Source organism: Natator depressus, chromosome 1 (genome assembly GCF_965152275.1).
Source record: "Natator depressus isolate rNatDep1 chromosome 1, rNatDep2.hap1, whole genome shotgun sequence".
In the NCBI taxonomy this organism is placed as follows: Eukaryota; Metazoa; Chordata; order Testudines; family Cheloniidae; genus Natator; species Natator depressus.
In genome coordinates this window covers 190,675,953-190,690,909 of record NC_134234.1, presented here as the reverse complement: position 1 = coordinate 190,690,909, position 14,957 = coordinate 190,675,953, and the positions used below count along the sequence as shown (strand labels likewise).

Genomic DNA, 14,957 nt, shown 5'->3' with positions numbered 1-14,957 from the left:
AAATGGAGGGAAGGCAGAAAGAAGGTTCTTGAACCAGGGGAAGAAAACATCGACCTCAGAGTGCTGTCCCATCCCCACCTTGGAGCAGTATCATGGATACTTCTTGTTCTGGTAAGTGGCGAACAGGTCTGTGGACGGTGTTTCCCACCCTGAGAGCAAGTCGTGAAGTACAGGTGGATGCATTTCCCACTCGTGGTCATGCGGGAATTTGCGACTGAGCTTGTCTGCCATCAAGTTCTGTGTGCTCGGGAGGTAAGTCACGGACAAGGTGACATTGTGAGAGATGCACCAGTTCCATACCCTAATCACTTCCGCGCATATGGAGGGTGACCTGGCCACTCCCTGGTGGTTGATGTAGTCCAGGCAGGCTATGTTGTCCGTTAGGATCTTTGTACGTGACCTGCTATCAGAGGAAGGAAATGAGTGCAGTCATTCCTAACTGCTCTCAATTCGAGGAGATTGATGTGTAGGGATATCTCCCCGGTGACCATCTGTCTTGCATCATGAGGCCATTTAAATGCACCTCCCGATCCTATAAGCAATGTGTCGGTGGTAAGGAGCGACGATGGCACCTGCGAGAAGGGAATCCCTTTGCATGCATTGGCTGGGTTCTTCCACCAGTTCAAGGAGTTTTTGATCCTGGTAGGCAGTGATAGGGGTTTATCCAAACTCTCTCTGTTTGGTCTGTAAAACAAACTGAACCATAGCTGTAGGCGTTGCCTGTGTAGTCTGGCACGCAGTATCAAAGCTGTGCTTGCCACCATATGCCCCAAGAGTTGGAGGTGGGGTCTGGCCAGTATTTGAGGACTGTATTGAGCTGCATCTGAGTGAGACCAGGGATAGGAACCGGTCTTGATATAGGAAGGCTTTGGCCTGTAGTGCAGCTAGGTCAACCCCTTTGAAGTCCAGGTATTGCATGGGCATGATGGTCAACTTTTGGATGTTGATCTGAAGGCCTAGATCTGTGAACAAGCATATTGTGAAATCGATAGCTCAACAAGCCTCCTGGAGTGACCGGGCTCTGAGAAGACAATTGTCCATGTAAGGGTAGATCATTATCCCTTGTGATCATAGATGAGTGGCTACCACAGAAAACTTTGGAAAATATGCTTGGGGCCGACAGAAGTCCAAAGGGGAAGACTCTGTGTTGGTAATGGTCGTGTCCCAGAATAAATCTGAGAAATTGTCAGGGAGACAGTACTATTGAAATAGGAAAGTAGGCGTCCACTAGGTCGAGGGACAAAATGATGGAATGATCATTGATAAAGTGACCATCTTGAAATTTTGAGCTTTGACAAACTTGTTGAGAGCTCTGAGGTCCAGAATAGGTCTCCAAACTCTCTTTCTTTTGGGTCTTAGGGAGTAATTAGAGTAGAACTCCTTGCTTTGCAGATGTCGAGGTACTGGTTCTACAGTTCCAAACTCCTGACATAGTAAACTCTCATGAGAAGGAACCCTGAAGGGGGATGGAGAAGAGTGTTGTGGAAGGGGTAGAGAGGTGAAATGGATCCAGTATCTGGATAGAATAATCTCTATAACCCCTCTGTCTGATGCTTTGCACTCCCAGGCACTGCAGAACACAGCTAAATGGTGCATGGTCACAGACAGTAGTGGGGACGGGTCTTGTGGTCCCTCAATCTGCCTGTCAAAAGTTGTGTTTAGGGGCAGGGATGAAGATTGAGAACTGGAAGTTTACAAATTTTATCTTCTTTCCTTTGGGGCTCATAGTGGCACTAGATGGAAATTGAGACGAATGGGACCCATGCTAGGACTGGGTGCTAAAACATCTCTATTGCCCCAGTGTGTAGATTCCCAGTGATCTGAGAGTAGCCTTGGAAGCCTTCAAGATGTGGAGAGGAGTCTGTCTCCTCCACAAAGAGTTTCAAACCCTCAAAGGGGAGGTCCTCTACTGTGGTCTGCACCTCCTTTGAGAATCCCGACAGGTTGCTCCATGGTGGCTGTGGAGCCATCCAGCCGTGGAGATGGATCTGGCAGCTGTGTCAGCGTCATCAAGGGCCAAGTGCAACAATGTTTTTACCACCAGTTGTCCTTCCTGGATGATGACCGTAAACGATTCCTAAGAACTCTACAGCAGCTTGTCAAAGTCACCTAACTTATTGTAATTCATGTGGTCATATTTTGGCAATATGAAATTGTAAGATGGCTGAGGAATATGCCTTCCTACCAAAGAGATCGAGGCACTGCCAGTCTCTGTCGTAAGGCATTGCTCTGAAAGGATGTTATCAGCCATGAGAGTTTACAGCATCCACCAGAATGGAACTGGATGGTGGGTGGGAGAAAAGAAATGCTGATTCCTTTGCAGCGACATACTATTTCTTGTCTGCTGCTTGTGCATTGGTGCTACCAATGCCAGGGTTTGCCACACCATTTTAGCTAGGTCTAAGATTGCCTTATTGATTGGGAGGACGATTTTTGAGGATGACGAAGAATGGAGGATGTCGATGAGCTGGTGGTGCATGTTTTCGACCTCCAATGGTATGTGGAGGGTATCCGCTATTTTCGCCAGCTTCTGACACAGGGGGAAGTCATCTGTCTCGCTGCTGAATCTGAGGAAGCATGCCTGGAGGGTTGTTGGTTAATGCTTGAAGCTCATGAGGCAGGTTGTCTGTGTGCAACGCAGGGGTCCCAGTTTGGCCATTATGGTGGCATATGGCCTGGTGGAGGTGTCCATCAGTGGCTTTACCAAGATGGTAGTGGTGCCATCTGCTGGTACAATCCTGGACCCTGTTGATAGTGTGTCCCATATGGATCTTGGGAGGAGTACTGTGAAACCCCATCTGGCTCACTATCTAATCCCTCACTTGATAGTGGGGAGGCCTGGCATGATTGCAGGGATATACGCCATACCCAGCAATGGCTTAGTGCCATGATCTTGGTACCGATTGGTGGAGAGTTGGGTGCCTCCATCATGCCTAGGTTACTGGTTTGATGGAATTCCACTGGTACTGAGTGTCCCAATGTCGGGGGAGATGGAGACCTCATCTGTACTGGGTTCTCAGGTGTCAGGTGGTCTATTATCACTGGCAGTATTGATGTCAACTCGCCTACAGGGAGTGTCCTAGGGCCTTCGCCCTTCTCTCTTGACCCTGCAGATAATGTGCTCATACCCAAAGGGTTCATGGGCCTATCAAACAATTGCCATGACTCGTAGGTTCCCAATTGTGGTCTGGTGCCAGCAGTGCAGAGGATACCGAGCGAGATGGCGATCGCTTTCGGCTACTTGTGGGCTTGCTGAGGGGACTTCCCGCTCTCTTTTTTGACTCGTGAGAGGAGTCCCCAGGCTGTTTCTTCAACCCACTCTTCTTCAAAGTTGAAGGTTGAGGGGAAGGCTGGGGTCGGAGAGCTGCCTCCATAAAGATGATTTTCTGGCAAAGCTCTCTGTCCTTGTGGGTTCAGGCAAAACTGCTGGCAGAGGGATCACTTCTGCTGGATGTGGCCCTTACTGAGGCAGCAGATGCAGTGGGAGTGCTTGTTCATGACCAGGACAGCTGTGCTGCAAATGTGGCAATTCTTGAAGCCCGGAGAGCTGGGCATACCCTTGTCCAGGGGGATTCCCCCCACTGAGGACCTGACAAAAGAACAAAGTCCTTTCTTCTTTTTTTTGTAAGGCACAGCCAACTAAACATTTAGAATGAGAAAAGAAACAAAAGACATTTCAAAGGAAGCTACAATTTAGCAAATGTAAGAAAGTTAAAGATCCGCAAATGGACAGCTCGGGCTCTGACTCTTGCCAGATGCGGTTGAGAAGGGACTGAGGATGATTAGCCTGCGCGCGCTGCCTATCCTCGTGGTGCAGCACAAGCAGAGACTACGCATGTGTGGGCCCGACAGACATGGTTACTGAAGTTCTCTGATCAGCAGTGCAGGGACGCAGACACCTACCAAGGAGCACCCATAGGGATGGTACTTGAAGAAGTAAGACGTTAAGAGGCAGGCAGAGAATTGGGACAAAGGAGCCAAAGAGTGAGGTCATTGAAATTGGATGAGGATCCCTCGGAGGGACATTGGGACTGCGACCAGTTGCTAATAGAGGCCAAAGTGAGAATAGGAAGACAGAGCAGATGAGGAGCCAGTAAGGAGTTAGGGGGGCAGGATTGGTATAGTCTGAAAGGAAAAGATTAGGACTTAATGGGCAGGAAGACTGGGATGGGAAATGGAGATGGGAATGAAGAACAGGGGCGGGGAAGACAGAACCTGGCAGAGACAGATTGGAAGGAACAGGACAGAAAGGGGGGGGTCAAGCATGGGGGAACTAGGGAGGCCTTTGCCCATTAACAGAATCCTCTCCTATGAAGCCTGGAATGGAATCTAAGGCTATGTCTACGCTACGAAATTAGGTCGAATTTATAGAAGTCTGTTTTGTAGAAAGCGTTTTTATGCAGTCGATTGTGTGTGTCCCCACACAAATGCTCTAAGTGCATTTAGTTGGCGGAGTGCGTCCACAGTACCGAGGCAATTGTCGACTTCCAGAGCATTGCACTGTGGGTAGCTATCTCACAGTTCCTGCAGTCTCCGCCACCCATTTGAATTCTGGGTAGAAATCCCAATGCCTGATAGGGCAAAAACATTGTCGCAGGTGGTTCTGGGTACATATCGTCAGGCCCCCCTTCCCTCCCTCCCTCCATGAAAGCAACAACAGACAATCAATTTGCACCTTTTTTCCTGGGTTAACCGTGCAGACACCATAGCACGGCAAGCATGGAGGCTGTACTCCAGGGTGCTCTTTTAGCTGACCTCGGGGAGGTCGGTCGGGGCGCCTGGGCAAACATGGGAGTGACTCAGCCAGGTCATTTCCCTTTTAAGTTTCGTCTCATGGCGACTCAGTCCTGCCGGCAGTCGTACTGCACCATCTTCTGCCGAGCACCCAGGAGATGACAATGGCCAGCAGTCATACTGCACCCTCTGCTACCAGCCTAAGATGTACAAAAATAGATGAAGTGGATCAAAACAAGAAATAGACCAGATTTGTTCTGTATTCATTTTCTCCTCTCTTTCTCCCTCCCTCCGTGAAATCAACCGCCTGCTAAACCCAGGGTTCTGAGTTCTATCCTTGAGGGGGCCATTCTGTTTCTCCTTGATGCAAAACCACCCACTTTGTTGATTTTAATTCCCTGCAAGCCAACCCTGTAAGCCACATTGTCAGCCGCCCCTCCCTCCGTCAGAGCAACAGCAGACAATCATTTTGCCCCTTTTTTCAGCGCAGACGCCATAGCACTGGGAACGTGAAGCCCGCTCAGATCACCGCAGCAATTATGAGCACTATAAACCACGCATGTATTATCCAGCAGGCTATGCAGAACCATAACCCGCAAGAAAAGCAAAACCAGGCGAGGAGGAGGCGACTGCAGCGTGGCGATGAGAGTGATGAGGACATGGACATAGACTTCTCACAAAGTATGGGCCCCTGCAATGTGCACATCATGGTGTCAATTGGGCAGGTTCACGGCAGGGAACGCCGATTCTGGGCCCGGAAACAAGCACAGAGTGGTGGGACCGCATAGAGTTGAAGGTCTGGGATGATTCCCAGTGGCTGCAAAACTTTCACATGCGTAAGGGCGCGTTCATGGAACTTTGTGACTTGCTTTCCCCTTTCCTAAAGCACAAGAATACCAAGATGAGAGCAGCCCTCACAGTTGAGAAGCGAGTGGCAATAGCCCCGTGGAAGCTTGCAATGCCAGACAGCTATCAGTCAGTCGGGAATCAATTTGGAGTGGGAAAATCTACAGTGGGGGCTGCTGTGATGCAAGTAGCCAACGCTATCACTGAGCTGCTGATATCAAGGGTAATGACTCTGGGAAATGTACAGGTCATAGTGGATGGCTTTGCTGCAATGGGATTCCCTAACTGTGGTGGGACAATAGACGGAACCCATATCCCTATCTTGGCACCAGAGCACCAAGCCGGCGAGTACATAAACTGAAAGGGGCACTTTTCAATGGTGCTGCAAGCACTGGTGGATCACAAGGGACGTTTCACCAACATCAACGTGGGATGGCCGGGAAAGGCACATGACACTCGCATCTTCAGGAACTCTGGTCTGTTTCAACAGCTGCAGCAAGGGACTTATTTTCTGGTCTGGAAAGTAACCATTGGGGATGTTGAAATGCCTATAGTTATCCTTGGGGACCCAGCCTACCCCTTAATGCCATGGCTTATGAAGCCTGGACAGTAGTCAGGAGCTGTTCAAATATAGGCTGAGCAAGTGCAGAATGGTGGTAGAATGTGCATTTGGGCATTTAAAAGCACGCTGGTGCAGTTTACTGACTCGGTTAGACCTCAACGAGACCAATATTCCCATTGTTATTACTGCTTGCTGTGCGCTCCACAGTATCTGTGAGAGTAAGGGAGAAGACATTTATGGCAGGGTGGAAGGTTGAGGCAAATCGCCTGGCTGCTGATTATGCACAGCCATACACCAGGGCGGTTAGAAGAGTACAGGAGGGCGTGGTGCGCATCAGAGAAGCTTTGAAAACCAGTTTCAGGAATGGCCAGGCTACGGTGTGAAAGTTCTGTTTTTTTCTCCTTGATGGAAACCTCCCCCGGGTTCACTCTACTTTCCTGTAAGCCAACCGCCCTCCCCTCCCACCTTTGATCACCGCTTGCAGAGGCAATAAAGTCATTGTTGCTTCATATTCATGAATTCTTTATTTATTCATCACACAAATAGGGGGATAACTGCCAAGGTAGCCTGGGAGGGGTGGTGGAGGAAGGAAGGACAAGGCCACACAGCACTTTAAAACGTATTGAATGCCAGCCTTCTGTTGCTTGGGCAATCCTCTAGGTGGAGTGGCTGGGTGGCCGGAGGGCCCCCACCCCCTGTGTTCTTGGGTGAGGAGGCTATGAAACTTGGGGCTATGAAACTTGGGGAGGAGGGAAGTTAGTTATACAGGGGTTGTAGGGGTGGTCTATGCTCCTGCTGCCTTTCCTGCAGCTCAACCATACACTGGAGCATGAATTTGATCCTCCAGCAGCCTGAGCATTGACTCCTGCTTTCTTTCAGCAAGCTGACGCCACCTACCATCTTCAGACCGCCACCTCTCCTCGCGGTCATATTGTGTTTTCCTGCACTCTGAGACTGTCTGCCTCCACGTATTTTGCTGTGCTCTGTCACTGTGGGAGGACAGCATGAGGTCAGAGAACATATCACGAGTGCGTTTTTTTCGCCTTCTAATCTTGGTAGCCTCTGGGAAGGAGAAACGAGCAGCTGGTGGAGGGGGAAAAAAAGGGAGAGTGGTAGTTAAAAAAGACACATTTTATAGAACAATGGGTACACCCTTTCACGGTAAACCTTGCTGTTAACATTACATAGCACATGTGCTTTCATTACAAGGTCGCATTTTGCCTCTTATTGAGGGTATGCTGGTTTGGTGTAAGAGATCACTCACGCAGGGCCGAGCAGCAGAATTCGGCTTGCAGGCAGACATGGTAAGCCACAGTCTTTTGGCTTCTTTAACCTTCATAACACGTGGTAATGGTTTCAAATAGCAGCACCCTCATTTCCCATATGAAGTAGCCGTTGGGTTGGCCATTAAAAATGGGTTGGTAATTTAAAAGGAGGGTTCACATGCAGCAGAAACCCAACTAACTACCCTCCCCCACATACAATTCTCTGGAATGATGGCTTCACTCCTCCCCCCACCACGTGGCTAACAGTGGGGAAGATTTCTGTTCAGCCACAGGCAAAAAACCCAGCAGGAACAGGCACCTCTGAATGTCAGTTTACTAAAACCACCCTATTTCAACCAGGTGACCATGAATATCACCACTCTCCTGAGGGTAACACAGAGAGATAAAAAACAGATGTTTAAATGCTAGCAAACACTGGGACCATACGTTGCAATGCTTTATTCTGCAATGATTTCTGACTACGTGTTACTGGCCTGGCGTGGTAAAGTGTCCTACCATGGAGGATGGAATAAGGCTGCCCTCCCCAGAAACCTTTTGCAAAGGTTTTGGGAGTACATCCAGGAGAGCTTTATGGATATGTCCCTGGAGGACTTCTGCTCCATCCCCAGACACGTTAACAGACTTTTCCAGTAGCTGTACTGGCCATGAATGCCAGGGCAAATCAATCATTAAACATGCTTGCTTTTAAACCATGTATAATATTTACAAAGGTACACTCACCAGAGGTCCCTTCTCCGCCTTCAGGATCTGTGAGCCCGCCTTGGGGGGTTTGGGGGGTACTGGGTACAGGGTGATAAACAGATGCTTCCTTGCCGTGAGCTATCTACAACCTCCTCCTCCTTGCCCCCAAAACCTGCTTCTATGTTGCCTCCCACTCCTTGGACGGAGACAAAGCACAGGGTTCGGTAGTGGTGGCTGCACTCCCTAGAATGGCATGCAGCTCATCATAGAAGCGACATGTCTGGGGCCCTGAACCGGACCAGCCATTTGCCTCTCTGTTTTTTTGGTAGGCTTGCCCTAGCCCCTTAATTTTCAAGTGGCACTGCTGTGGGTCCCTGTTATAGCCTCTGTCTTTCATGCCATTGGAGATTTTTTCAAATATTTTGGCATTTTGTCTTTTCGAACGGAGTTCTGCCAGCACAGATTTGTCTCCCCATACAGCGAACAGATCCCGTACCTCCCGTTCAGTCCATGCTGGAGCTCTTTGGCAATTCTGGGACTGCATGGTCTCCTGTGATGATGAGCTCTGCATGGTGACCTGTGCAGGTGAGCTCTCCACGCTGGCCAAACAGGAAATGAGATTCAAAAGTTTGCAGGCCTTTTCCTGTACACCTGGCCAGTGCATCTGAGTTGAGAGCGCTGTCCAGAGCGGTCACAACTGAACACTCTAGGATAGCTCCCAGAGGCCAATAGCGTCGAATTGCGTCCACAGTACCCCAAATTCGACCCAGCATGACTGATTTCACTGCTAATCCCCTCGTTGGGGGTGGAGTAAAGAAATAGATTTTAAGAGCCCTTTAAGTCGAAAAAAGGGCTTCGTCATGTGGACGGGTGCAGGGTTAAATTGAGATAACGCTGCTAAATTTGACCTAAACTCGTAGTGTAGACCAGGCCAAAGATTCCCAAGTGTTACCATTCTTCTGCAGTCACCCTATACCTGTGGTAAAAAGTGTTTCATCCCCCTTGAATGCTGGTCCATATAGAGGATGACAACCTACTAAGCTCTACATTACTATTAGCTCAGCTCAAGTGGCAGAAGTCTGCAGTGGCTCTAAAGATTTCAAACCCTGCTGGTGATCCATGTGGGTCTGAATCTGATGCCATCTGATAGAATTTGTTTTTTGTTTTTAAAGAGACCTACCATATTAAGAGCATTCAAGTTGAAAGGCCAAGCACTCAAAAGTTAAGTGCCAGAATTAAGGTTGCCTGTGCAAACTTAATCCAGTTCCCCCTTGTGTGTATGCATTATGATAGTCTTTAATTACATGTTCACATACTTTTTTTTTTTTATATATAAACACAAGACCCCTGCCTCATTTAGTGCACAGGGTTGCGTAGTGAAGAAGGCTGTTGTCTGTAGGACCCTTGCCTCGTTTGTTGCAGAAGTTGAAAGTGTGTAATAAACGAGGCAAGGGATTGTAGAAAGAGAAAGGAAAGTCTCAATTTAGGCATCTCAACGTTGCCTTAGAGAAATGGATTCTATCCCTGCTTCTGCCATAAGAGTTTCTATATGTAATGCTAAACAAGTGCCTTAAACCAAAACTTTTTGCTAGGAGTCACTATTTTCTGGGTGCACGACTTGAGGCTCTTGGGTTCTGATTTGCAGAAGCACCAAGGCCTGCAACTGAAGTCAAGGGGAGCTATGCTTAATTATAATATAGTAATTAATGCTGGAACCAAAAGAGGCCCTGAATATCTCAAATTCCCCCCCCCCCCCCACCAAAACAGGATTTAATTATGACTGGCAGAAAGTGCTTTGTTTAAAATATGCCTAAGTTATTTGTAATTTCCATTAGGTAATATTCAGTATTACAGGTTAGAGAATGCAAATTACAAGTAATACCAATACACAAGTTCAGTCAAAGTGGTTTGATGTGTCTACGTATTCATTTGTTAAGAGTATTAATAAGGCTCAGCTAGAAAAGTAAAACTGGGGTAGTACATTTCTACAGAAACATTTATATAGAGAGCTTATCTTTGTGGATTCTGTATACTAAACCCTGAAACATTCATTTCTAATTGGCTGTGGCCATTAAACATTTTTATTGAATAGTCTCAATTCAGTGATCAGAATGCCTATTTTTAAAAGGGGAGAAAAATGCCATCTCAACATTTATCAGTTAAAATTAGTAAACTGCTTCATATTTTGACTAAGTACTACCTTACATAAAGGAGTTTTTGCCTGATGAAAATATTTACTATCTTTTCACCCATGAGAAAGATTTTTCAAAAATATACCTGTGCCTGTAAAATGATTTTATAACATTCCCTCAAACTTGTTAACCCCTTACAGTGAACTATACATTTTAGCTAACAGGCTATTTCCTCAATATAGGCATACAAGTCTAAAAAACTGACAAGCAACTGAGCTAGTAATAGAATATTTACCTTCCAAAGCACCCATTATCAAAGTCCGGGAAATGCATCAAAGCTGGAATTTATTATAGATTGACTAATAGCTGTATCTATAATTAAGGTTGCCCAACACTTTCTATTATAGTATATATGAAGCACAAACAAAATATGGAGTCATTTTTTTTATTCCCCTTCCCGTTGTGGAGGCCAACGATATCTATAAACTGGCCAACAGCCAAAAGATACACCAAGTTATAATAAATATACAATTGATAAGCAAGTTAAAATAGCCGCTATTCAGCTGGAGTTTACAAATGTGTCTAATATGTAAAAGATTGTGCTCAGACTCTGCAGTTGAGCAGATTTAAAAAAGATGGACCCATAATACAATTGAAAAAACATAAGGCATCTACACTTATGGCAAGACCTTAAAGGCTGGTCAGTGCAAAATAAATAGTAAAATAATGGCAGTAATAATACAATTGTGATACACATTACATCATTCAAAATGCTGCTATGTTTTTTCTAAAATGCACAAAGCCTTTCTTGAAATTTGACGTTGTAGACATGTTATTCATGTCACAGCCAATGTTGGTAAATTACAAGGAAAATAATGTTCCCATGACCCAGAAAAAAGCATGTCTTTTACATAAAAAAAATAAAATGTTCTTCACATGAAAATGGCAAATGTAGTTACACTGTAAGTTTAAAACAGTATAAAATCCTTTATACAATGCACAGTTGACAATGCTGAAAAAGCTAGTGTGTGCCAGGTAAAACTGACAAATTAATTGCAGACCTCTAAGAATCAGAAGAAAGTGCTGTAAAATTTAAGAGTAATGTACTGATGGAGTTTAACAGATATTTGAAGACGCATAAAGAGATGTATAGTATTCCATAAATCTACCTTTTCTAATTGACACTACTTTCTGGAAATTTGACAAGTATGCATTTTTTTTCAAATTCACATCCTTTCACAAATGTGTGGAGGCATTTCTAATATTAGTTCAATTTTAATACTTAATGTAATTTCAACTAAAGCTATGTCAAATACAGTTCTCGCTGTAAAATAGGTCTCTTGCAACAAGTACTACCTTTTAATCCACATTATCGACTCCATTTTATTTCTAGATTTGTACCTTAGACATTTGGAATCAATATTGCATTAATATTTCTATATCTGACATCTGTATAATTCCATACTGCTTATTTTGAGTCTACTTACAGAAGTGGCACTTAACCCTTCCATAATGAAAGTCTCAGTATATCTCACTGGCAGTAATAGGATGGGTAGCAAGAAGAGAGGACTCTTTCTCCTCTTTTTATTCCAGTGTCAAGGGATTGTTAGTCACATTAACAAGACCAGGGCTTTATCCTGCTTCCACTGGAGTCACTGGGAATTTGGCCATTAAATCTCAACTAAAGCAGCAGCAGGCCTACCTTCTGTAATACGGCTCAGATTTTTCAAGCCAAAGTTTTTTTAAAAACAAGCAATCAAGTTTTTCTTTAATTAACAATGGTTTACGCTTGTGTCAATTTCAGGTGGGCTATGACATTTGAGCAAGATGGTGTATAAACTTTAGACTTACACAAACGTACAAGATATCACAAAACCAAACTTTATACTACAGAGCCCTATAAACTGAGGTTCACAGTTTCTGCATTTAGTTTACCACCACTTAAACTGTGAATCATTGCTATCATATGAGAATGTTTGCTCAGCTCTTCTTGCTGCAGTTTTACTATGGCTTCCTTTTCTTCCAAACGTCCTTCCAGTTGGGACTTTTGAACTTCGAGGGAAGATGCCTGCAACATGAACAAAATCCAGTTCAACAATCTCTTCCACAACAGAGATCACAGAACACTTTCACTTAATGTGTAACAGGCTCAAGTAACTGATGTAATACATTTAAGCAACATATTTAATAGCAAAGGCACAGTTTCAAAACAAAGGGATTTGTTTTGGATGCGTCTTCTCCCACACATACATACATTTTGTTCATAACTAGTGCTGTTATGCTTCAAAAATGGTTTGGGCATTAATTTTTTTTAAAAAAATAGCTATTTGTTGTCCTGTCATCTTCCTAATGGTCAGGACATTGAGTTAAACCCTAAACAAAAGTTTGTGGTTGAATAAAAACTAGCTTTTTTCCCTTAGAGAGGCAAATTGTGTGTAAGAACAAGGGCACTATCAATTTTGTAGCAGACACTAGTTTCTTTGGATAATTAGCCTGCATTTCCAGGGAATGGAATATTACTATTGGTAAAAAGCACATGCTGTAATTTGCATCTTCAAAATTCTGTACAAATATCTATACTCACCACTGAAAGGTAAGTATTAGCCCCATTTAAAAAAATTTAAAGACCAAGTTGTGCTGAACCCTTGCAAGAGCACACACACACACACACACACACACAAAAAAAAAATGTGCAAAAAAGCCTCTCTTTCTCCACAGCCTCCAACCGGGGTAAGACCCCGTGTTGTGCTCAGTGCAAGGACAGGTCCCTAACTAACTCCAAAGTAGAGATGTCTGTCTTCTAGACTAACCAACAGAGCCCATCAGTAATTGCAGAAGAACATACAGCACTCTCTCACAACTTGGTATAGCATATGTGCATGCTTCAACATGCTAGATAGTTCCAGGAGACATTGTGGCTCCCAGAAGCACATCTCCTATAACTTACTGGACAGGGTGGACCTACACCAACTCAAACAAAAGCTCATTGCCTTAACAACACAGATAACCCAAATCATACCTCTCTGGTTTAAATCTCAGAAGTCCCTTACTCAATTAACTATATAAGAAATTGGAGCAGCCTTAACTTTAGCTATTTCTACCATTTTCATACAATTTTTCATTTCTAGCAATTATTTTTTAACTCTGGCTTTTATAGTTTTCAGTAGGCTGCCAAAAAAAATTCTTACCTTAATGCTCAATTCTTTTCTTGCCTGTTCTGTTTTACTTAATTCTTTTCTGAGAATGTCAATAGTTTCTTCCATATCTGTTTTTTCTTTCTGTCGGGCTTTCAGTTTTTCTTCCAGAAGCTTTATTTTTTGTTGTAAGCCTTTTAAAAGATTTGTTAGAGTCAGTTAGCAAGTTTTAATTTGTCCATTTACTAGTAAAACTCCCAGTATGTTTAAGTTTTACACACACCAGGGCTGCTAATATAAATTACCCAGTACTGCCATCTACTACAAAATTTTAGTAGGCAGCTACAGACTTTTCATATTCACTGAAGACTTTGAAAATTATGATCTATCTAATCTAATGTCTAATTTGTAGTTTAGCAAAAAAAACTTTAGTGAACTTGTTCTAAAAAGAAAGTTTTCAAGGAAGCAGCTATGGTTTTTGACAGCATGTAAAATGCAATGGTTTAAGTGTAGGTTTGGCAGACTTTTAAACTTCCTTGGACTTTCCCATCTGTCCTTAAAACAATTCCTCATTTTTTAAGTTTACAAATATTTAAGTCTATGTTTTGACTAAGAGTTACAGGCTTTTCAGGAGCAGAAGGCAGCCAGAGAAGTGCATTTTGAGCCTTATAATCTATTTAGCAAAAATGCAGCTGCCCACAGAACTAAGAAATTCACCGAAAAGTCTATTTAAATCCAGTTAATTCTATCCAGTATGGATAGCACAAGATTTACAAAATCAGACAGTGACTTACTTGATATTTTACTATCTCTATCCTGTAGCTGTTTCAGTAATTCTTTTCTATGATCTTCTGTTTCCATCAATTGTGCAACAGTTCTGAAATTGGAATAAAATCCCGATTACCAGATATTTCAAAGATAACAGACAGATGCAAGATTCATGTCTCCATCTCTTTGCAGCAACAAGCTAGAATAACTTGTGCAGCATTGCTTTGCACGGTCACGAAAGTTCTTTTTAAACTAGGCAGGCTGAAGTGCACCTTTAATTCTGTGCTATACAAATATATTATTTTGATTCCTTATTTGGTTGAAAAAATACAGTTTTCAAGTTTTATTTCCTTCCCTCTGTCAAACACACAGTAGAAACTCCATATTCTAAGAAACCTCATTCCTTCCTAGAGCTCGAATCCTGGAGAATCAGTCCCCCCAAGTACAAGCAGTAAAGCATTCTTGATATCACCAAGGAAATGAACCCAACCATCCTACTAAAACTCTAAAAACCCATTTATCTAGTGTTTTAGATTTACTAATATTACACTATCCCATATTGAGCAAATTAGAAAAATCTGCTTCAAGAAAAAAAAGTGTCTTCTGCAACTACTGTGCAAAGTTTCCAGTACAATTCTGTTCATCCATTAGGAGGACCACATATACTAGACCTGTGGTTCTCAACCAGGGGTATGCATACCCATAGGGCAGTGGTTCTCAAACTTTTGTACTGGTGACCCCTTTCATACAGCAAGCTTCTGAGTGTGACCCCCTTATAAATTAAAAACACTTTATATATATTTAACACCATTAT

At 43.9% G+C, this 14,957-nt stretch overlaps 1 protein-coding gene and 1 long non-coding RNA gene across 2 annotated transcripts in view; one reads left to right on the top strand and one right to left on the bottom strand.

Moving 5' to 3' along the window:
• LOC141999446 (uncharacterized) overlaps nt 1–14,957 on the top strand; it is a 41,911-nt gene that overhangs the window by 14,377 nt on the left and 12,577 nt on the right. The window lies entirely within an intron of this gene.
• The window catches only part of CIP2A (cellular inhibitor of PP2A), a 33,825-nt gene continuing 29,563 nt past the window's right edge, over nt 10,696–14,957 (bottom strand). The window contains exons 19-21 of the mRNA XM_074972797.1: nt 14,170–14,252; nt 13,430–13,569; nt 10,696–12,309 (exon numbers count right to left, since the gene is read on the bottom strand). Of these exons, the coding sequence (XP_074828898.1) occupies nt 12,139–12,309; nt 13,430–13,569; nt 14,170–14,252 (394 nt within the window). The 3' untranslated portion in view covers nt 10,696–12,138. The remainder of the gene's footprint in view (nt 12,310–13,429; nt 13,570–14,169; nt 14,253–14,957) is intronic.